General features: G+C 37.5%; 1 protein-coding gene across 2 annotated transcripts; it reads left to right on the top strand.

The window, feature by feature from the left end:
* The first annotated feature begins 13,954 nt into the window (after positions 1-13,954).
* LOC116001927 (E3 ubiquitin ligase PARAQUAT TOLERANCE 3-like) lies at positions 13,955-22,523 on the top strand. Of its 2 annotated transcripts, none has more exons than XM_031241892.1 (15): positions 13,955-14,979; positions 15,713-15,824; positions 16,102-16,183; positions 16,267-16,433; positions 16,552-16,631; positions 16,983-17,048; positions 17,167-17,323; positions 17,399-17,547; positions 17,630-17,791; positions 17,940-18,332; positions 18,602-18,643; positions 18,768-19,029; positions 19,293-19,412; positions 19,986-20,061; positions 21,591-22,523. In XM_031241892.1, exons 1-15 carry the CDS (start codon positions 14,793-14,795, stop codon positions 22,269-22,271), a joined length of 2,736 nt encoding a protein of 911 aa, XP_031097752.1. In that variant the 5' UTR covers positions 13,955-14,792; the 3' UTR covers positions 22,272-22,523. The 2 variants fall into 2 exon arrangements, with proteins under 2 accessions (XP_031097752.1, XP_031097753.1); XM_031241893.1 differs by having other exon boundaries at positions 13,956-14,958.
* The last annotated feature ends 2,581 nt before the right edge of the window (positions 22,524-25,104 follow it).

Raw genomic sequence — 25,104 nt, 5'->3', positions numbered from 1 at the left:
CCTAAATTGCAGGGAGAGGATATCCCAAACTTCTTCAATTGAGATGTGTATTGATAAACGTTATTTTATTGTTAATTTATTCAAATTTCTTTTATAATTTATGTTGCGCCCGCGGAAGTGGGATAGATCAGATTGCAACAATAATTTGAGAAAGAAAAATAAATGAGACACAGATTTTACGTGGAAAACCCCTAAACAAATTAGGGTAAAAACCACGGGCAAGGGTAGAAGAATTTCACTATGAGAAAATAGGAGTTACAACCACTCTCTAACTAACAAGGAGAAAACAAGGATAATTCTCTCTTGCTAGGAAGGAGAAATACACTCAACAAACTCTCTAATATCTCTAGTATATGAGGGAAGAATAGAATGATTTGGGATGACTAGAATGACAAAATGACCTCCCTATTTATAGTTGTAGATTTGGGGTCATTTTGTAATTAGCCTAAAATGTAAGGACCAAACAATAAATATTTTGTTCAACAAAGTTTGGCTACCTAACATTCTTGTTCAAAGTTGGCAACTTCCTAATTTGGCTGCTGCATGGATGTTGCCTAACTCCATTTGCCGACAATTTATTCACAATTTTGGTTAATTTTGTTTATTCTTTTGTTAGTTTTAATAATTAGTTTTGTTAGGACTTTTAGTATTATTATTACTTTTAGGTTAGTTTAAATAATAATTGTATTAGCTCATTAGTTAAGCCCAAAGCTTTTTTCCTTGATTTCCTTCTACGGAGCCGACGATCAGAGGAAGCAGCGAGCAATTCGGGAGGTCAACGGTTCGTCTCCATTGATCCGATTCATATGGGGGATCCAATTGACCAGGCGATCTTCAGAGCTTTTATCGGTCTTCCGGTGAGCAATTTCTGGGATGAAACTAGGAGATGCTGTTGGGATTGAAGCAGTATAAATAGAGGGAAATTAATGCAAGAGATCATCATCTTCTGACCGAAGAAAGCCATCTCTGAACCTGGTTTCCGGCGGTGGTGTGCGGATTGCGGATTGTGGCGGACGTCGACGGCGGCAAGACTTTTGTCCGGCGGTGCAGCAATTTACAGTCCAGCAGCGTTCGGCGGTGGTGCGGCAACTCTAGTGTAACAGCTGAACAATCGGCGAGTCTAAATCTTGAATCTGGTTATGCTTTCGTTTTTCTCCAATTTGCAACACGTCACTTAAATTTTTCAATTCTCAAAATTGTTAATTAGTTGTGAACATTGATTAATGAAGCTTAGGTTTCAGTGCCAATTTTTCTAAGTTTTGTTTGCTGCTGTTGTTTTAATTATTGGTTAAAGAATGAATGGCTAAATTTGCTATTCTAGGAACATGAATAATTTATGAAAATTCTGCATTATTTTTAGATTTAATATTGTCAATCGATTATATTTTATCTTATGCTTTGTGTTGAGATTAATTGCGTTGAATCTGGCCAATTTAACTGTTATTAGTCTAACCGAGAGAATTAACCGAGTTCAAATCATGCCGGTTAATTCTAGGGTCGATAAGATAAAGTGATAAATAATCTAACTGTCTTGTTGGGTTGTTTATTTGGTTCCTAAACCCGGGTATTCCGTAGTTCTTTTAGGCATAATGGGTTTTAATGGTTTGAATAAGTGTTCTATGCATATGAAATGTTAAAGCACGTGACTTACTCTGGACGCCATACGGAGTAGTTATATTAATAAAAGAACGAACCCTTAATTGATTGGCAGTATTAGACTTAAAATACAGGATTAGTAATGGGTTTTGATTCATGTTCTTAGGCTTTTCTAATTTGATTGAGTCTTTCCCTCCCATGTTGGTTACTAAATCATCAGCTATCTCGTTCTTCTTGATCTTTATACTTTTACTTTCCTATATTTTGTCCATTATTTCTTTTGCAATATTTACTCAATTATTTCTAAAGTTTATTTGTCAAATTGCATATTTCTTAAGTTTATTTGTCAAATTGCATTGTTACAATTCCCTGTGGGTTCAACTCTTGCATTCTGCACACTATTACTACAGTGATTCGTGCACTTGCAAGGACTATAAATTAAAATTGTCCATCAATTTTTGGCGCCGCTGCCGGGGAATTTGTTTACTGCGTAATTTGATTTCTTTCTTTTTGTTTAAATAATTGTTTAATATTTAATTCAAAATTTTTTTTCCTATTCCTCTTACTTCTTTTTTTTTTTTCCTTTCTTAATAATTGCGTTATTGTTTTTTTTTTTTCCTTTTCATTCACTGCTATTCTTCTTTCTCTTCAATTTAATTCTTTATTGATTATTTTAAAAATATTACTAAAATCTGCTTTTTGAAAAATCATGGATGAATTTAATCCTAACATGGGTTTAACATTTCAAGTGTCTGAGTTAGCAAAACATGTGAAAACTATGTGTTCTCTGTTAGGTTTGAATCAGAATAATCCATTCTTAGCTGGTAGAAATAATAATGGTTTTGGACATGCTAATTCAATGATTGATTTTAGGCCTGTGTGTGACCCATTTTATAATTCTTATAATTCTGGTCAGGACAATTTTCTTGGGATAACGATCAATGTTATAATTCTTAAAATTTGGGTTTGGAAAATGATCCTAATTTTTATTGGGATAATAATTAAAATGATTTTCAACCAAATCATCCTAATTTTTATTGGGATAATGATCAAAATAACTTTCAACCAATTGATCCACCTCAGCCAGAAAAACCATCTTTGGAAGATACCTTGCAGAATTATATACAGGATTGTAATAGGCGTCAAGAAGCTTATGAGCAATGGTTCCAGAGGCAGCAAGAAGCAAATGAGCAACGATTCCAACAACGTGAAGCTTCTTTGAGAAAACTGGAAGTACAAACAGGTCAAATTGCTAAAGCTTTGCAAGAACATGTGCCAGGTAAGTTGCCTAGCCAACCTGAAGAGGCATGTGGTAAAATCATTGAAAACAATTTAATAGAAAATACTATTCCTAAGCAAAATATTGAAATGATTGAAAAAGTGAATAATGATGTTGATGTTATTATTATTGATAAGGATGAGCTTCAATTGCACAAATATGATAATCCTTATGTGTCTCCCAAGCCATTTGTGCCCCTAATCCCTTTTGATGTTCAAAATGACAAATCAACCGTGACTGTGGTTGATGAAACAGTTGCGTTTTCTAATTTAGAATCTATGAACTTGCCAAATAAAGCTAACCGGTGTTTTGCAGATAAGGGGTTGGAGTCCACACAAAAGAATAAGTTGGAGTTTGATATACTCCAAAAGGAGAATCTTTTGAATGGCATTGATAATAAAGTAGATTTTTCTTACTATTCACAAACTGCAGGCCCAGATGATAACTCCACAAAAGAAAAAATGAATAAGGGAGGACTCTCTTTATCTTCCTTTCTTTCATCTCACAACATTGGGGACAATGTTGAAAATAAGTGTGGGGAAAATAAGTGTGGGGAAGGGATTTTACCTAAAAATCATAAAACTTTAAAAATTTTCCAAACTTTTAATTTTCTTATGTTTATTTTTATGAACCTTTTAATTTTATAATTCTAGCATTAGCTTGAGCTTTACCCTTGTGAATCTTTTGAATAGCCTATGATGAAAATAATGCTACTTTCTGTCAGCTTTTAGTGTGTATACTGCATGTGACTAGTTGTTGATTACTTTAGTTTTATATTTTGAATAACTTTATCAAAAAAAAAATCAATCAAAAAAAAAAAAAAACAAAACAATTAGAATTTGAAAAGTGCGAATACCCTTATATGTTTTATGCAATTTCTTTGATGATTTATATGTTAGTTTCACTTCATATACCTTTTTTCAAGTTCTTAAACAATTCTTGAGTGCTATAAATTGTGGTGTAGTTGTTGGTTCAAGGATCATCTTTATGGCATAAGTGAGGTGGAAAATATCCAAAAAAAAAAAAAAAGAGGAAATTTAAAAAAAAAAAATAAATGAGAGTTTATTTATTTATTTATTTATTTTACTTGCAATAAATTCAGAGATTCTACTCCGCTGAATCGGTCACCCACACATGTACCATAAATAAATAAATAAGTGTTGTGGTCTGGTTTATGAGTACACACAAAATTGAAAACCCAAACATGCCTGCCGTAAAATGGCGAGGTTTTTTGGGGAAGTTCTCTTTGGAAAAAGTCATAAATAGAAAAATAATGAGTGAACTTGGGAAGAGACGAATATTCGCTTTTTAATTTTTAATAAATGCCTTGATCTTTGTATCCTTCATATTTTGCACCTGCACTGTGATAGAATGTTTCTGAATTTGATTTAGGTTGTATTTTGTAAAATTTTCATATTTATTTTATTGGTTTTGTATATCTCATATAAGGGTTACTAGCACACTTGCACATATTTCCTTATTTTTTTTATTTGAATAGCATGATATTATAATAAAAAGTTCTAGTCAAGTGTTTTATACATTCTTTGAGTTGGCATTAATTTGCATTCATGGGGCAAATAAATTGAAAGGCTATTTTGGGTAAAACTCAGTTTAATGCTTGGTTTTATTTCTTTTTCTTTTCAATAATGTCTTTGTTTGAGGACAAACAAATAAATAAGTGTGGGGAAATTTGATAAACGTTATTTTATTGTTAATTTATTCAAATTTCTTTTATAATTTATTCACAGTTTTGGTTAATTTTGTTTATTCTTTTGTTAGTTTTAATAATTAGTTTTGTTAGGACTTTTAGTATTATTATTACTTTTAGGTTAGTTTAAATAATAATTGTATTAGCTCATTAGTTAAGCCCAAAGCTTTTTTCCTTGATTTCCTTCTACGGAGCCGACGATCAGAGGAAGCAGCGAGCAATTTGGGAGGTGGCAACGGTTCGTCTCCATTGATCCGATTCATATGGGGGATAGGCCGAGGTCATTTTCTGGCCCGTCAAGGGGAGCTAGGAGGCCGACAATTGAAGAAAGGTAGGATAAAAAGTATCCTTTCTTAGATTCTGATGTATCTCCCATGTTTGATGAGCTACTCAAACTTAGGCTCATTGAATTGCCTGAGATAAAACGCCCTGATGAAGCTTCATCGGTGGATGATCCAAACTACTCCAAATACCATCGCCTTCTTGTTCATCCGATTGAAAAATGCTTCATCTTCAAAGATAAAGTAGTGGCACTGGCCAGAGACAGGAAGATTGAGCTCGCTGATGCTAACACAAGCACAAACCAAATATCAATTACACTTGGACGATTTGCTCCTTTGTGTACTGAGAAGGAAGATAGGAACAAAGAAAGCATCAACTCCCATTCACTGTTAAGCATGCTGCTTAGGAGTGAGCATAATTATCGAAAAACCGAGGAAACTGATAATCGAACCGACCGAAAATTTCAGTTATCGGTTATAAGGAAAAAAAAATTTTCAGTTATTCAGCTATTCAGTTATTTTGTCGGTTATCACCCGTTCAAAATCGCGGTCACCGAATAACCGACACACACACACACACACACACACATATATATATATATATAATAAAGTAGCCTGTACCAGTACCAGACTACCAGTAGCGCACTACATTAGTACATTATAGTATTATACTTAATACTAACTTAGTCTCAGCCATTCGTCTCCTCCAAGTCCTCGAACGCTATGAACAGTCTCGTCTTCAAGTCGCCAAAGCAAAACCCTAAAATCCTAAATCGCAGCCTCAAGTCTCAACTCCTCAATCCTCTCTACCTCGCTCTGTCTGACTGTCGTACACTCGCAACTCTCGATTGAAAGTCGAACCCTATCTCCGCGCAACCCTCTACCGGCGCTCACTGCCTCACTCGCTAGCTCGTTGGAGGTCAGACTGTCGGAATCAATCTCCGTGCTAGTCTTCCCAGTTGTTGGCAGTCGCCGCTCCTCTTTGCCTGAGTCACGCCCTTTCACCCTGCCCCTCAAATCTCTTAGTCGCAGACTTGCCGCTCGTCTCCACCCCTCAAATCTCTAGTCAGTTGCATACTGCTGCAAGATTTGTTCACTTTGATTTGTCAAGAGATCACACGAATTTAATTTTTATAAAAAAATTGTAGACTTACTAGTTTGATTAGTGTGTGTTTGATTGTTCCAGTAATCTTGTACACACTACATTTTGATTATTAAAAAAAATGCAATTTGTTAGATTGTTCCAGTAATCAGCACACACTACTATTGTTGATTATAATGCTATTTTTTGAATTGAATTGGAAAATTGCTATTTATGTGGATGCTACACAGCTTCGATTTTTCGGTTACCGAAATAACCGACCAAAATCGACATAATCGATTTTGGTCAGTTATAAGTATATGTTCGGTCGGTTATGAAGACTACAAAAAAAAATTTCGGTTATTAACCGAAATCGACCGATACTCACCCCTAATGTTGCTAGTCAAAGTTCGAAATCACAGCAAGATGCCAGCACATCCGAAGGAAAATGGGTGATTGTCACTCATAGAAAGAAGAAAGTCGAGCCGTTGAGACATCCAAAGCACATAGTGCAAAATTGGGTTGAGAAGACCTCAACAAATGGTCATGCATGCAGATCAAAGATGAAGGGGCATGTCAAGCAGCTACGAGCACCATTTCCTTTGGCCCAATATATGCCAAAAGGATCTAATCTTCAAGAGGCAGGCACTACTAGCTCTTGCCTCAATACAAATGACAAACAGGTGGATGGAGGAGAATGTTCATCTCCTAAACACACTAGGAATGAGTAAGTGCAAGTGCATAGAGTAGCTTCCTACTCCACAGAAATTATGTTTAAGGATGAAGACATGTTGCTTGGAAGCACGCCACACAATCACCTGCTATTTGTTGAAGGCTACACACGTGGGCAAAAACTCAAAAGAATTCTAGTTTATCAAGGCTCAACCGTTAATATTTTGTCTCTCCGAACTATGAAGGACCTTGGTGTGTTTACAGATGAGCTCGCCCAAAGCCGTTTAATGATACATGGTTTTAACCAGGAGGGCAAAGAGCAATCGACATTATCAAACTTGACTTAAGAGTTGGAGACCTAAGTTCAAGTGTCCTCTGCCATGTTATAGATGCGATGACATCTTATAACTTATTACTTAGGAGGCCTTGGATACATGAAAATGGGGTGGTACCCTCATCTTGGCATCAATGCCTCATGTTTGAAAAGAACGGTGTGGTTGAAAAGGTAATCGCCTGTTGATTTTATCTCCCACGAAATGGTCAAACGACAGGCCAACACCACTGGAAAATCGACTAACACTATCGGAAAAAAAAATAGAGTAACCTTTCGGCCCTCTTTAGATTACGAATTGCCTCTAAGTATAATGAATTGCTTATAAGTGTGCTAGATTGCTTGTGTCTCTCTTGAGACCTAGAACCCCTATTTATACAAGCTATTAGGGATTTCTCCCTTAGGAAACTTCTTAAACTACTTTAGGGACTCTTTCCTTATTACATTTTAGATACTTTTCTAATCTATCTCGACCTTCCTTCCGCCGCCAAACGCTTTAGGAAACTTCTTAAACTGCCTGTCTTGCCCCGCCCTTCTTGCACCGCCTTTCTCACACCTCCTCTCTTACCTCGACCCCTTTTAGGTCTGTCCGGCCCGACTCGTCTTCTTCTTGCTTCCCTAGCCCGACCTTTCTTCCATGGTAGTTAATCGTTTCAATAATTATGTTCAATCACTCTCAGTCTAAGATCTTCAGCTGCCTTGTCACCTAAGGAACCACCAAGCATATTCTTTTCATCATCAAACTCTTCATTAAACGTGCTCCACAAAGCAGTCCATCGAATGTCCTCCGACCGACTAGCTTATCACTGACCGACCTTCACTATGCCATCCTATCTTCCCTTGAGCCCTCTCTTCCTCTTCATTGGTCGTCTCTTTCATCCACGCCGAGCTTCTAACACCGAGCCTTAGTATATCCCCATCATCTAATCTCTCATTTTCCCGAGCTATGCCAAGCACGACTCGGGTAAATGCGTTGCTTCTCTTTGCTTAGGAAAGGGTTTCACTCCCCAGTTCCTTATTTTCCCGAGATACACGAAGTACGACTTGGGAAAGTACTGCTAGCTCGTCCTCCAACATCGACTCATCTCTCGTACCCTTGCACCATCTCGAGCGTGTTTTTATTCTAAGAAAGTTTTTTTACTCCCTCCCCCCCTAGTCCCTCACTTTCCGAGTTACACAAAGCACGACTTGAAAAAGTAGCTGTGACCGGGTTTCTTGTGCATAGGTCGTCGCTCGCACTTGTCCGAGCTTCAGTCTTGACTTTATCTCCTTATGGTCCCATTAATCAAATCCCTCGCATTTAATGCCCTTTGACCTTGATCTTCGTCGATCAGCGAGATTCTGACACTATCACCATCGGATTAATTGCAACTACTCAAGTGCGACACCCAGTTATCCTTTCCAAGGCAAAATCTCTTCCTATTAATAGCTCCAATTCCTCCATTTGCTCCTCCATCTTTTCTTTTTAGATTAAATCCCAAAGCCTATGAGTTCCAAACGTAAAGTTTTCGCTCTGACCCCTCGTCATTTTTCCCTCCGGCTGGCTGAACGTGCGACCAAAACTAGAATGTCCGCTCGGAAAGAGCGTCTGAGGTCCGGCGAGCTCTTTCCCGGCGATGACCCTTCACTGCCCATTGACATTCCGCCTAAGCTAGAAGAAGGTGAATGGGTCACAATACCTCTTGGACCACCGTCCCACGACCCCGTCTTCTCGGGGGAACTGATTCTAGATCCTGACTTCGTGGAGTTTCTTGACGAGATCGATGCTATGTTGGACCGTGGCATTCTTGACGGTGCTCCGCTGGACATTGTGGCCTTTTGGGAAGTGTTCTGCGATTGTGCTTCCGTTCCCACACCGGAAACTCCGATTGTCTCTTCTGAGGTCGTTCTTTTGACCAAGTAGGTTTGGGGCTTAACCTAGAATAGCCCTTCTTTTGTTGTCTTTTGATGAATGGGTGCACTGTTGGCCCCTTTATGTTGTTTTGAATGTAATTATCTGGCCTTCGAGCCTTAGATGAATGGAACAACATCATCCTTTTGCTATCTTTTGCACGCATTTACTAAGTAGGTTGATCCATCTTTAAAATCACTCCTCCGGCCCCTAAGGGTCTTTGGAGATCTTTCGATGTTTTCAAACTTTGGACAGGTCGACCCCAAGACCTAAGTCTGATGGGGTTAAGTCCGACCCTTCCTAGGACCTTCCCCAACCTTCTAGTTTTGCACCTTAATTTGCTCTCCAAACCATGTTTTTAGTCCATCAGACTCTTAGTCTGAGAGCTCTACCCATCTCAAATTTAACACAATCCGACTTTCAGCCATATCAGGTCCGACTTATCGCGAGAAATCTTCCCTAGTCTCTCAGACCTTCAGTTTGAGGACTAAGCCAGGTTCTGCCTGATCCTCCCTTTTTCAAGGGATACTCGTAGCTCGTCCTTTGAGGTCCAACACATCACCTCTATATGGCTTACTTCTATAGGTCGACCCGCGCCCACCTGTCACGACTGCGCAAAACCCTCCATTTTTTGCCTTTTTTCGATCTTCAATCTTCTTCGTGATTCCCACCCCTCATCATTGCCTTTTTTGAACCATTGTGCGTGCATTAAATGCCTTCCCACACTGATGTAGGCTAACCGTTCCATCAACCATCGCATTGCTCGCCCGTTCGTCCGATTTAGTCCACGCGTCCTCATCTCCTTCTCCCTCCGACTCTATAAAAGGCTTACCCACTCTCCTTCGTCCTCTTTAGCTTTCTTCTTCTGCAATCTAGTTCCTTTTACTCCGGTCACTTTGCAGTTTCTCCACCGTCATCGTCTGCCCCACATTCCCCCGGTCTGATTCAAGCAATGGTGTCCTTGCAGACGTGCAACTCCTGAGCTTCTAAATGGATTGCGAGCATCCAGTGTTCCTAATCATGCATTAACATTAAAGGTTGGTTCTCCTGTAATGTTGTTGAGGAATATAGATCACTTGTTTGGCTTACGCAATGGTACTAGGTTGGTCATTACCAAATTATCCGATCATGTAGTAGAAGCAAAAATAATGGGCTTGTTTGGTAATCAACGGTTAGCGTCAGCAGGTTTGACCAGCGGATTGTGTTAGCAGGTTTGACCAGCGGATTGTATCAATGGCTTGTAAAAAGATGTTTGGTAAAATTAGTTATTTATGGTTAGTAATTAACATGTAAAATGACCTATAAGGGTATAACAACAACAACAACAACAACAACAACAATTATTATTATTATTATTATTATTATTATTAAAAAATTTAAAAAAAAAACATTAGGGGAGCCGCATTGGCTCCTCTTAATTCTACCATTTCTCCAAGAGGCTTCTCATTAATGGAGGTTTGTTGGTCTTTTACTATTTTCTTTAAATACTATAAGGGCGTTTTAGGGAAAGAACAAGTTTTCCCCAAAACGCTAAAGTGTGAACGTTGCTCTTACAATATATAATTTTTAGTCGTCATTTTACAAGTTACCTGGTGATAGTAAATAACTAATTTATCAAACATTTTTCAACAAACCACTAATACTACGAGTTGGTTAGAAAAGACGTCGGAGAACCACTAAAAAAGGTTCACCACCAACAATGGTTATATTTTAAAAAATAATTTTTTTTTATTAAAACTGATGCATCATCATTTTGTTTTACATGTTTTACTTTAGGTATATCATATACTTGACTTAATTAAACATTTTGACAAGTTATAAGTTTAGTTGTATCGAATCGACCAGTTAAAGTGATTAATTGAAACTTTTTAGAATTCAAATGACTAATTATTTTTCATATAAAGTTCATGGGGCTATTTTGACCATTTTCTTTCTTTTTTTTTTTTAACATTATTTATTAACATTTTTATATATTTGGTGGATAAAATTTTCAGTTTCATTTCTATAATATTCCCAAGCATGAAAATTCATGTGTTTAGTTGGAGAGAATTAAAAATCTATGAGGTGTTTGCTTGTGATGAGCACAAATGATGAGTGTAAAAAGGGTGTAATGTCGTTCCGCTGAGGATTGGTGTTATGGCACGAAACTGTGTGAATTACCAGGCACTAGAGTATATGAATTTATAGAATCCAAGTAACAGAGACTGAATGATGTGGAATAAAAGAAAGCAATTAATTAAGGTGAAAACTATATGATAAAAGGTATGGGCCAGATTAGGGGGATTGTAACCTTGATGTTCTAACAAGCTCAGGATTAGGGAAAGAATAATTAACCAAGGGATATATGGCCAATGCACAAAAGAATTCTACTCGGCTACTTTCGTAATCAATAAGAGAATTAGGCTAAGATTGCCCCACTGTCGTGATGCATCAATCATAACCTTAAGCACCTAAGCATTGTAAGCCCCCAAAATTACCTCTACTTTCATAGCAGGAAAATTAGGTTGAAATTGGTAAGGCTCGAGGTCTCCATCCAACTGTCGTTGTAATGAATCCTTCTCCTAGACTAGCAATTAATTCTGGCCATAAACCAATAACTAGTGCAAAGAAATCCCCAAATCAACATAAACCCTAGGTTAAAGATTCAATCCCTTTATGCAATTAATTACCAATTGAACATCAAGATTAACAATGGATCCCTAATCCAAACCCATAAACGAACTATCCCCGCATGATGGGAGTAAACAAAACAAAGAAATAATTAATAACCATAAACATTGCAAGAAAGTAATAAAGGAATAAGAGAACTTAACTGATAAAGAACAAATCCAATCTTCAATCTTTGATTCCAATCTTGAAATTAACTAATCTAATGTGAAACTAATCTAAACTATGCTAGGGAAATATAAACTAAAAGCTAGGGTTCAGAACTCTGTAAGGGAACCTCCTTAATTTGTAGAGAATATGTAGAATATATAGGAGATAGATGGGCCTTGGCCCATTAGGAAACTTCTAATTCTTTTCCAATTCTTATTCTTGCTTCCTATTCTTCTTGGTAATTTCCTTTTCTTCCAAAACTTGTCCAAACTGCTCCAAAATTCTTCCTTTGCTGCTCCTTGTGGATAATTCAACTCTAGGGATAATATAACACACAAACAATTCTCAATTTCATTAGAATAAGGAAAATAAGCATTAAAACAACTAAAATAAGGGGTGAATTATTGTACAAAATAGTAGATATCAGCTTGTTTGGCAATTAGCTAATATGTAATTGTGTTAGCTGGTTTGACCAGTTAGTAATATTAACGATTTGTGAAAACGTGTTTTGTAAATTAGTTATTTACAGTTAACTTATAATATGTAAAATGACTTAGGGCATCAATTTATTGTTTATTGTTTATTTATTTAACTATCCTTGAATTTATTTTTATTATAAATATAAATTTTAAACCAATTTTATTTTAAAATTGCTATTATTATTATATTATTAAAATGAGTTTAAGGTCGCATTGTAATATACAAATATTTAAATACGGATACCAAATCAAAACCTAATTATATTAAAGTAAACCAAAACAAATCAATTAATTTCTCTTCTCTTCATCTGCTGGTCCAAGGTACTCACTCTCTCTCTCTCTCTCTTAATAGTTTTGATTTTTTAACCTCTGGTGGTGGATCTGGTGGACCTCGGCCACTAGAGACGATTTTTTATTCTGGAGACGAAAACCCACAATCGGAAACCATGGTTTCCAGCTTCGGGAACCAGATCTATGGTTTCAGAAGCAAGAAACTAGTGCTCTGATTTTCGAAGCCATGCGGGAATCGGTAGAAACTAGACTAGTTTTCGGCTTCGGAAATCAGTACTTTGCTATTCTTTTATTTTCTCTTCAATTTGGAAAAAAATATATTTTTCAAAAAATGAACCAAACACACCAAGATTGTTTTTTGGAATGTAACCAAACACTGGAAATGAAAATATTTTCTAGTAAAAGACTCATTTTCCAGAAGTCATTTTACTAGTTTCCAAACACCTTAAGAAAATTATGGTAGCATATAATATTTGTTTTGATGAAGATTGAGAATTTGATATTTGCGTAAGTGAATTTGTGTAAATTTTTATTTTATTTTTAATTTAAAATTTTAGAAAAATTAAAAACAAACACCAGTTGTCATCAACAACTAGTGACTATTTCCATTACCAGACATGACAATTATGATTGTCTGGTCCGTTGATAGATAGCTAGTGCCGTTTCCATTGACATACAATCACATATTATTTATTTTTAAAAATAGGAACTAAAAAAATAACAAAATAAAAAAAATTGTACATGTAAGTATTGAGATGCCATGTGTTGGCATAATTAGTGTCACATTAATGGTAACTTGCTAAATATGCAATATTATTGTCTAATTTTACTATTTTGTTTGTTTTTTTTTGGATAAACTATTTTTTCATTTTAGAGGACATTATTAGAGTTTGTTTAGTTAGACAACCTAATTGTGCTATTCATTGGATTTATAAGGTTAATTTGACTCTTTTTTCAATGATATTTGTAATTCAATTTATAACTCAAGCCTAATTATATTTAATAGTTTAAACGTGGTAGACTATTGTTGCAATTGTGTTATTGAAATCTTGATAGAAAAATATAAGGTGACATTGTCAAATAAGTATAAAGGAAAAATAACATTTTTAAAAAGTCTTATATTATTATTTCAAAAAAAAAAAAGTCTTATATTAATTTTGACGTTAAAACAATATTATTTTGCCACTTTATTTTGTATTTTTATAGTGCATTGTGAAACAAATTAGTTTTTTTTTTTCCAAATTCAAGAAAAATTTTTAATACGAAAAAACTAAACTATAAAACATAGAAAAAAATAATATAACATTTTTCTTGGTGTCAATTAATATGTTATTGGTAGTAGTTAGCAGAGAATAAAGTGTGAAGTAAGAAAATGGAAAATAAGTCTTAAATAAATGCCGTTTTCAAAAAGTCTTAAATAAATGCCATGCTTTCAGAAAAAAAAAAAAATCTTAAATAAATGCCATTTGTTCCATACATCCTCAGAGCATTTTCTTGGCTTGGCTAAAATTGTATGGTCCAACTGTCACAATCTCTTCCTTGTTTGGGGCTTTGGGCCTACAACCTCAAAACCACAGGTCGATGAAATTCGAAACCGCGTGGGAAGGGGATTTTACTGCCCTCAGTATAACAATAACATGTAGTGCAGCCACCTGAAAATTTTGTCCAACAGGAACTGATAAATCATCCATCAAACCTCCCTCTCGTTTCTCTTCCTCAATATTCTCTAGGGTTTCGTTGCTCTCATTTCTACGTTTACACGCCGGAGATCGAAACAGATCGGATTTCTCCGATCAGCTCATTGTATTGCGCGATGAATAATTATTTATAGCGCCTCTACGGAGCTCGCTCGAGTTAGCGATGTCGATTTTTGAAGAACCAAAACGGTGCTTCCGGCGGTCGATTCAAGGATCGGTGTTTTCCTCCGTCTAGTCCGTTTGTGAAGGTTTGACTCGCTTACGTAACCGGCGACACAATCGCCTACCTTAAGGTCGGTTTCCCAAACTGGTTGGCCAGGCAACGCGGAGCTTTTTCGACTTCACTTCTGGTAGATCCACTTGAGAGAATCTGTATGTGGATTGATTTGATTTGCCGCTGAGGCTTCACCGGCTTAAGAGCTACGAGATTGTTCGGACTTTGCGGCAATCTGTTCGTGTTGTCCGTTGAAGGGATTTGGTTTGACTGATCATCTTGAGTTACTGAAGAAAAAAAGGAGAAATTATTTTCAGATTTTTTGTACTTATTATCAATTTTTGGTTTGAGTTTAATACCAGGCCTATATATATTTTTTCCTTTTTTAGGCCTTCCTTTGTTGTTTTATTGTTGATTTCCTGTTCAGGGGAAAAAGGAATTTAAAGAAAAAAAATATGGCCGTTTATTTTAAATTTAAAAGTGCAAAGGATTATGATTCAATTCCAATTGACAGTCATTTTATTGCTGTTGGAAATTTGAAAGAAAAAATATTCGAATCCAAGCATTTGGGCAGGGGTACAGATTTTGACCTAGTTGTCACCAACGCCCAGACTAATGAAGGTTGGTTAGCTTTCATCAATGGTCAGTGTTTGTATGTATAATTTTTAGTGCACATTTTCTGATAAGTGCTTATTCCTTAGAAGATTCCCACTTGACATACCATTTTGCAAAAAGTACATCTCAGCTGAACTCATTTACAATTATAATTATAGGGATAGTTATCAACCTGTCTTTGCACTACTTGTTCCCAACTCCTGGATTTTAATGGGATTGCATGTCATGCCAAGGACACATTGAAAGTGATGTTTGTGCTTTATTTTTGCCCTTCTCTGATTTTACCTATTATATGGGCAAGATCCTCCTGTCAAGATGACCTATACACTTGAAAAGGATGTGATTATACTATTGTCCTACGAATTTCCAATAGAAGTGTTGTCTCTGCTGCAAAATTTGGTAGTCAGTACTTCAGGACTTCATTGTTAAGTTGACAAGGTATCTGCCAATCAAACATTTTTGCATGAGAATTTGGCAGTACCCTTTGTCATTTAAAAGAAACTTGCTGCTTGTGTGATTTGTTTGAAACTGGCCCATTCCTTTCCTAATTCAATGTTATGATAAATAAGGTTCTTACTACTGGACTACTGGCCAACTTCACTCTTCCCAAGGGTCTGAAAAATCAAGTTAATGGTGAAAAGGGTTAATTTGGAATGCTGTGGACAAATTTTGCCATTCAGGCCTAGTCTATTACATTACTAGATGTTGTGTAGAGTTCACTTGCAGGGTTTCATATTTGTTTTCTGTTTTGTGATGACAGAATACCTTGATGAAGATACATTGATTCCAAAAAATACTAGTGTGTTGATTCGCCGAATTCCTGGCCGACCTCGCATGCCTATAGTTACTGCACCGATTACTGAACTAGAAGAGTATTATCTCAATCCTTCCAATGTCATTTGCTTTAGTTAACTTCAGGGTTAAAAATTTCAGTCTTAGTTTTATTAAGGAAGCTAGTTGGTTCTTTCATCAAATTAAAAATTATAAGTTGCTAGTTAACGCATCAATGTGTGCTTGATCTTGTTTAGAGGTTATGCAAGCTTATGCAATGGAAGGGGTTGGGTGGTTGGTAAGGGGCATGTATCACTCTATGGGCCTCTTGCATTGTGTATTGGGTTCAGTGTTTGATCTTAATATGCTGTTCTGCAGGACTGTTGTTGAAAATAAGCTTGAGGAGGATCAAACAGTAAAAGTTGGTTTTGTGGGAGTAGAGACTTCTGCTGCTAAATATGTAAGCTTCTAACAACTGTATGTTTGTGAATTTCATGTCAATTTCTAAGAATGGCGTTAATTTCAATCATTTTGTCCTTGTAGCCTGAAGACTTGGAGTGGGATGAATTTGGGACTGATTTGTATGCAACTCCTGAAGTTATGACCGTTCAGTCAAGTAATCCTGTGCAAGAGGTTTCCCCTCCTAGCAAAGCTGATGAGGAGAGCAAAATTAAGGCTTTAATCGACACTCCAGCCTTGGATTGGCAGAGGTGAGAACTTATTATGATTATATTATTGTCTCAAACTTTCACATTGAAATTCTAACTTTGTTTTACATTCTACTTCTCATAATCAATATTTTAAACTAATATTCATATTTATTCACAGTCAATCTGCTGATGGATTTGGTGCTGGTAGAGGTTATGGACGTGGTCCTGGTGGGCGAATGATGGGCGGGCGTGGTTTTGGTTATTCCTTTTGTCTTTTCTCATTTACTTTGTTATTTTCTAGTCTTTCTTTTCTTTCTTGTTCTCTCACTCACTCACTCACTCATTGTCTCTCTCCACTCAAACACCCCTACCCCCCTCTTCCCCCAACCTTTAAAATTTTTACTTGGCTGGGGTTAAGCAGTTAAGCTCCAGGATGTTGCGTCTTTAATGTGTCTTATAACATGTTGTGACAGAAAGTGTTGCAAAATGTTTTTTAAAGTGATTTTCAGCCAATCAATTGGGTTTTGTTAGACCTGTTATAATTTGGCCTCTATAGAAGTATATTTGTGCTTTTTGACTTAGAGTTCAAAAATTATTTGTGCTCTTCAGGTCGAGGTGGATTTGAGCGGAAAACACCACCACCTGGTTATGTATGTTATAGGTGCAAGGTGCCTGGTATGCTTTTTCTTTCCTGTTTATGGAGTTATATAGGAGGTGTTGGAGATTTAAGTCTTTTGGTTTTCAATTTCTATAGTACCATGAATGCGGCTTGATTATTCATAACACATTTTAGGACATTTTATTCAACATTGTCCAACAAATGGTGACCCAAATTTTGACATTAAGAGGGTGAAGCCTCCAACTGGTATTCCAAAGTCTATGTTAATGGCTACTCCAGATGGGTCATATGCATTACCTAGTGGTGCTAATGCCGTTCTGAAGCCAAATGAGTAAGTTTTTTATTTTCCTGAATCTTGCTTGTATTGTGTAAAAAGCTGTGCTCTAACTTTTAGGATCATTTGCAGGGCTGCCTTTGAAAAGGCTGTTGAGGCTATGCCTTCTACACGTTCAGTGGGTGAACTTCCCCCGGAACTTCATTGTCCTTTGTGTAAAGAAGTGATGAAAGATGCAGTGCTTACAAGCAAATGTTGTTTTAAGAGTTTCTGTGACAAATGTAATATATTCTTGCTTTTTATTCTTAATGGCCATTACCATTTCAGGCTTTTGGTGTTCTAACTCCTAATTGTTATCTACAGGTGTAAGGGATTATATCATTTCCAAGTCTGTGTGTGTGTGTGGTGCCACGAACATACTTGCAGATGACCTCTTGCCCAATAAGACACTTAGAGACACTATCAACCGAATTCTGGAGTCCAATAACAGCAGTGAACACGGGGGCAGTGCCCTCCATGTTCAAGGTTTGTGCTTATTGTTGATATATTATTTATCGTTCATATTGAAGTTTAAAGGGAATTAGAGACTTTATTGCAATTCCATCAGTTTTTTTTTTTGAAAAGAATTCCATCAGTTTAACTATGCTCATTTTATTTTATTTTATTTTTTCAGATATGGAGTCAGCTCGCAATCCTATGCCTAAGAATCCATCTCCTTCACAATCTGCAGCTTCAAGGGGAGAGAAAGTTCCCCAACCACTTCCTCAGAAAGAAGAGACTTCTAGGGTACCGGAGACTGCAGGAGAAACTTCAAAGGCAGACAAAATATCCCAGCCACTTCCCCAGAAGGAAGAGACTTTAAGGGCACCAGAGAAAGTGGAAGAAGTTAAATTGGAAACTGCTCCACTGCAATTGTTGGAGAAAGGAAAGATGCCAAAAATGGGGGATATTTCTGAACCTACACATGAGTCATTTAGCTTGAAGGAACCAGCTTCTCAGGGAAGTGCTTTGCCTGTTGATGAAGAAGTGCAGCAGAAGCCAGCTGCTGTGGCTGCAGCTGAGGCAGGTAAATGATTCAGTTGCTTTCTAAACATGATTATTTCACAGTTGGTTTGACTTGTTTCATTCATCCATCTAGTCCTCTGATGTATTGGTGTTGTAAATTCTGTAGCATCTTTTCTGCTTTTCATGGCCTACTTCATGTCACTGTGGTATTTAACTATTTAAGAGATTAGCACTCAAAAATTAGTTCTCCAACTAATTTTTGACAATAAATCTTTTATCCATTGTTTGTTGCACCATCTCATTTACTGTCACTTTTTTTTCTTCTTTCAGCAAAAAAGAAGAAAAAGAAAAAACCACGTATGCCTTTTCCTGGTATGTCTTTTAGTCTCTCTATGATTTGAAATTTCAGAATTATGTGGATTCTCAAAATTGATAATTTGCTTTCTGCTCGCATGAGGCTAATGTTTTTTTTTGCTTATCCCTGGATGCCTTGTAGCATCAGAGATGCAGTGGAGGCCACCCATGGACCTTGCTGCAGAGAATTATATGATGCCTATGGGTCCTGGCTATAATCCATATTGGACAGGCATGCAACCTGGAATGGAAGGATTTGGAGGCCCCTTTCCGGCTCCAATGCCATATATGAATTATGGAATGGAAGGATTTGGAGGCCCCTTTCCTGCTCCATTTGGTCATATGATGCCACAGGATCCTTTCGGAGGACAGGGTTGCATGTTACCTTTTGTTCCCCCACAGAGGTATGATTTGCTTTTATGTTAGTAGTCTCACCTCACCCCTTTCCTTAAATTCATTTGTCTTTTCACCTGATTTCTAATTTTTAAATGTGTAATTTTCTCCCATTTATATCTCTTGTTGAGGGGAGGGGTGGAGTAGGGAGGGTAGTCGTTGACAAGCATTTTGTTATTCCTGCTTGAATACCATTTTTTTGCTTCAAAACTTTGTTTGCAGAGATGAAAGCCTGTTTTTTTTTTCTTGCTTAAAAAATGTACTTCTATCACAGGGATCTTGCTAACTTTGGGACGGGTTTTGATGCTGGGCCTCCAATCATGAGTAGAGAAGAATTTGAAGCTAGAAAGTCTGGTTTGAAGAGGAAGCATGAGAATGAGAGACATGGAGAGAGGTAGCTATATTTGACCTTTTCCTTTAGCTTAATCATTCACACTTTTGTGGTTTGCTTTGATCAACTATTTTTCTAATCTTTTTAAATGTCCACTCTATCTAATTCAATTTCTCGTTACAGGATTAGATGCATTTAGCTTTTTTCAGTTGAAATATCTTGTTTCTTTTGTAACATTTTGATCAACTAACAGACTTGATCCTGTACCATAAGTAATGGATAACAGTTTGTGTTGGTTGTCGAGTCCAATGCAAGTAACTGTTATATTTCTCATGGGATGAGTACACTGCATGGGTTGACTATATTTTTTATCAAATAACTGTCCAGCCAAATCGGAAACACAGGGAATAGTGAACTACCATATCCCATTCCCCCTACCTCCCAACTGGGAAAATAGCTCTTCCCTTTTAGAGAAAAATCAGGGTGGATCCTTTTGAAAGTTTTATTAATTGGGGTTTCCCTTAAATGATCCTCTGCTTGACTTGTGCATGACTTGTTTTGTGTTTCAGTACATGCGTGTCAGATGCATATCTTTGGAGGCCTTTCTAATTTTGTTGAGTTTTTCATATCTGGCAGGGAACCAAAGGATGGTAGGGAATTTTCTAGAGAAGTTGGAAGCAGCTGTGACATTTCTTCAAAGAAACCCAAATCTGTATGTACTTTTGTCATTCAAGTTTCTCGTCTTTCTTACATTTGTATTCCAGTAGGTAGGGTTTATGTTTATAGGAAGAGTAGTTTGTGGGATGGCATCAGTGTGGCAGGAAGCAGCTATACTGGAAAGAGTATATTTCCAGCTTCTTCTTTCCATTATTGGGGGAAGGGCAAGTTTGTTTAGTTGCAGAATACCATAAGAGTTGGTATCAATCGGGTCGTGAAATCTCTCCATTCCCTAAAGTAATCCGGCTCGCTCCAATTGCCAGTGCAATCAGGATAGTAAGTCAGAGCTTAGCTCAAGTGGGGGATGGAGGAGAGTCACAGATAATAACATTTCTTTTCTGTTTCCTATTTTTCCTATCATCGTTTTTTTACTTGATTTTTTTATATTATTGTGGGTGTGATTGATATGTTCATTCTTGACTGAGTTATTTGTCTGCAATATATGAGACTAATTTGTGAAATGGTAGCTGGTCGGCCTAAATTCATTCCATTGAAGCTTGTTCATGTTTTTGCAGTCCCGGACTGGACTGTCCTCTTTTGCAATGAAATGCTTCATTCCTGGCTACCATCTTAACAGTTAACACCACCCTCCCTCCCCCCACTTCCATCACCTAAAAACAGTAACGGACCATATTATATACCAAAAAACAAAGGGGAAAAAGAAAAAGAACATAGAAATTCTTGGTACTAGTTTTGTTTTGTTTTGTTTTTTTGTTTTGTTTTTTTTTGTTTTGTTTTGTTTTTTTGTTTTTTTGTTTTTGTTTTTGTTTTTGTTTGTTTGTTTTTTGTGAATACAATTTAGTGTTTGGAAATTGGAGTTAGGAGCGCAATTTATTTAGGTATTACATTGAACCCAGCTTGTACTGGATGTGATTCCAGGCCGGCCCAAGCTGATGGGTTTCTAATGAGTTGTACTACACAACATCAAAATTTTGTGAAATAGTAAATTTTGTGAAAGAGTAAAAGTTGAGAGTAGTAGTAGTATTTTCTGTTTCTAAATTGTTATCCTTATTGCTTCTTTCTTCAGTTGAACTTGAAACTTCTTTTATTTCTATATATTTTTCCAAAATTCACAATTTTGAAATTTCATTGATTCTAGAAGCCATTTTGTTTTTTGATTCTTTTTCAGTTTTTGGTCTTCTTTTAGTAGCAAGGTTTTAAAATAAAATTTGCTAATAATATAGTATTTATGCTCTGTCCAGTACGAGAAAACAATTCAGTTGGGTATGAAGTACTCCGTAATAGGTATTTAAGACTGTTATTAGGAAAACTGCAAAACGTTAATAACGGTTTGCGCACATCTGGGCGCTATGTCCATCGGATCCCTCTTACGCCCGTATTTGTAAATAAATGTATAGAAAAATCTAACTGCTTCGTTAAGGCCCAAAGAAAATATAATGGCAATTAACGCCGCCGTTATTATGTTCTCTTTTATAATTTCTATATAAAACTAAATTTTAATTTTATTCTTTATTACTCCGTATATAATATAATTTGTGTTTGTATCTTATTTTGCGGCGACAGAACTCGCAGAGGCCTCTCCCACCGCTAAGCTCCTCCGATCATCATCTGCGCCACCGTTCAGAGAGACCATCCCCAGACCGCCGCTCTCGTGACCCTGAACTTCCCCGCCCCTCCAAGAAAAAGTATGATGATTATGAAGACTATCACCGACGGGATAGAGACTACCAGGATGATCGCCATCGCCGGCGTGAGGCCCGCGACCATCATGAGCGTGACCTCGACCGCCACGGCCGATCAAAGCCATCGGCAACCTCTGCTAGACCCGCCCCAGCTGAACCCCCAACGGCAGCATCCAAAGAATCCGCGGCGGACAAAAAGAATAAAGCCAGTGTGTTCTCCCGCATTAGCTTCCCCGAGGGGGAGGCGGCAGCCGCCTCGAAGAAACAGAAAAGTTCTTCATCCTCCACGGAAGCGCCGGCTAGCCAGCGCGGAGGAGTACCTACTGTCGTCGAACAGCATAAGGCATCATCTGGTGTAAGGAAGAGCGGCGGTGCGGGTGATGACTACGAGAGCAGCGACGACGAACGCCATTTCAAGAGACGGCCGTCAAGGTACGAGTCGCCGCCTCCGCGGGCTGAGTATGAGGAAGAAGCAACGGCCCGACATTCAAAAGGGTGGAGAGAGCGCGATCGCGATCGCGAGAGGGAGCACCGGAGCGGTTACAGCAACAAGCACAAGTAGCTTAGGAGGAATGGCTTCCGAGTTCTATCTTCTTGTTTCACAAACTCAGATAAGAAATTAGACAGTTTTAGTATACTAGATTTTGGTGTTCGGAAAATTGACTGAAATAAGAAGAAATTGGAATTTGTAGTAAAAAAGTCAGTTTTTTTTTTTTTTTTTGGGAAAAATCTAGGAGAAAAGCTTTTAGGAAATAACTTTTTGGTGTTGATCAAACTGAAACCTTGGCCCCATTGAATAGTTAATATTTCAACATCATCACTTATCAGCTCAATTTCTCAGACAACAACTCAAACCCAAAATCAAGAGATTAAATTTCATGACCTTGTGGTGTAGTGGCGCACGGTGTCTCAGTTAACACTCCCACATGGATGATGGACGTGGGTTCGAGCCTCATTGGAGCCTTGACTCTTTGTGGAGTAAGTAGTACAAAAAAAAAAAAAAACTTCAAGACTTTTTGTAGGATTAAACCAAAATCTCCGCCATTGATGGTGGAGGTTGGGGTGGCAAATGGAGATCGAGAGAGACGAAAAGGATTGAAAAAACATAGAAATACATTTTGGAATTGGTGTGGCGTATAGGCGTATGTAGGAGTGGGCAATTGTGTTTGGTGTTTTCGAATCGAACCATATCCTGAACTGAACTAGTAATATATCGCAAAATCGAACAGTAACGGGCAATTCAATTTGATTTATTCGAATAGAACCATATCAAATCGTATCGAATTGAACTAGTAATATATCGAAAAATCGAACGGTAGCAAATTCTTGTAAATCGAATGATTCGGTTAAAAATCGAATCTAATCGAATGATTTGGTAAAAAATTGAACCAAATCGAATATAGTTTGTTTTTTTTTTTTAAATAATAATAATAATAATAATAATAATAATAATAATAATAACAATAATAATAAAAGTAAATCCAAGTTCCTTGATGCTTGCTAACAGCTCTTGCGTGCATAGGGTGAAATGTCAAAAGATATTTGTATGATAAAACGGAAAGTCTGTGACTCCCCGAGTGTCGGTCTCGAAGGAGGGACGTGGAGGTGTGTCAAACATTCGGGAGTTTACTTGATTGTGTCATGCATAAGACTCGAGTGTGGTAAATGGTGATTTGTGAGTGAGAGTAGTTCATTCGTTGGTTTGAGTGCAAGAGAGTAGTAAAAATGTTAGGATGTTATAAGTTAGATACAGGTGAAATTTGAGCGAGCTCAACAATGGCGGTGCCGCCACAGGCGGCCTCAACCCTCCCTCTCCCCAAATCTTTCGCAGACATACTCTCATCGCCTTCCTCTAGCTCTATTTCACTCAAGCCTCCTGAACGATTCAAAGGTATGCTGGCGATCTCTTTCTCGAAGCAAGAAATTGAACTTTTTGCTCAAAGTTACAAATTTGCTTTGATTGGAAAATTCCCCCATGGTCGCCCAACCATGGCGGTCTTTCGAAAATCCTTTGATGCTATCGGTTTTGGGGGAGTCTGCTCCATCGGACTCATAGATCAGAAACACTTTCTCCTCAACTTTGACCGGGAAGACGACTTCCAAAGATGTTGGCTCCGTAAATCTTGGTCAATCAATGGATTTCAAATGAAAGTCTTCAAATGGTCGCCAGATTTCCGACCAGATATCGAATCCCCAGTTGTCCCAGTCTGGATTGCGTTGGAAGGTCTCCCAGCTCACCTTCAAGATAAAAGGGCAGTCTTCGCTATTGCAAATTTGATTGCTGTGTATGCTAAACACAGTAGAGGTGAGAGACAAGTACTTTGGACCCAGCTGAGCACCACCATCTCTACATCAATACCAGTTCTCATTGGAGGAGATTTCAATGTTATTGCCTCAATAGCAGAATACAAAGGCAATGCAATACCAGACTTAGGATCAATAGCCGACTTCTCTTCTTTTATCTCATCACACTCTCTGCTTGATCTTCCCACTCTTGGAGGACAGTTCACTTGGACGGGAAACCGGTCTTCGGGTCAAGTATGGAAAAAGCTTGATCGTTTTCTCCTTACTCCAGAATTTCGAGACTTCTTTACGGGAGTTACAGGTGTCCTTCTTAATAGAAAATCATCAGATCATTCACCTGTAATCTTCTCTGGCATCAATACACAACTGTCAACCCCCAAACAATTTAGATTCCAGAAAATGTGGATTTCTCACAAGAATTTTTATGACTTTGTTAGTAAAAATTGGCAGGAACCGATTGAAAGTTTTGGAATGAGGGCCTTTTCTTTCAAACTTAAAAGACTGAAAGTGAATCTTCGAGAATGGAATTGGTCGGTGTTTGGGAACATTTTTGATAGGGTTAAGGCAGCTGAAGATGCTGTCTCAGAAGCTCAATCTAGATTCGAAGAGGAACAAAATGAAGCGACACGAGAAAATCTTAATCGTGAACAAGCTCTCCTTCTTCAAGCATTGAGACAAGAAGAAATTTTCTGGAAACAAAAAGCTCGGATTAAATGGTTACGAGAAGGAGACGCCAATACAGCTTTCTTTCATGCTATGGTTAAAGACCGAATCCGAAGACAACAAATCTGTGGAGTGCGAGACTCTTCTGGTCGTATTATTACGGAACAAGAAGAAATCCAAAAAGAAGCTGTGAATTATTTCACGAACCTTTACCAAGAAGAAGATTGCTCAGACATCAACGAACTTCTAGAATATGTCCCAACCCTTCTTTCTGCAGAAGACAACCATATATCCACTCCAGAATCTCTCTCGAGGAAGTGAAATCTGCTATATGGAATTTAAACCCAGATAGCACTGCTGGACCGGATGGTTTCTCGGGCTCTTTCTTTCGCTGTTGTTGGGACATCATTAAAACTGATCTCCATCTA

Source organism: Ipomoea triloba, chromosome 13 (genome assembly GCF_003576645.1).
Source record: "Ipomoea triloba cultivar NCNSP0323 chromosome 13, ASM357664v1".
Classification (NCBI taxonomy): domain Eukaryota; kingdom Viridiplantae; phylum Streptophyta; class Magnoliopsida; order Solanales; family Convolvulaceae; genus Ipomoea; species Ipomoea triloba.
This window is presented reverse-complemented; position numbering and strand designations above follow the sequence as displayed.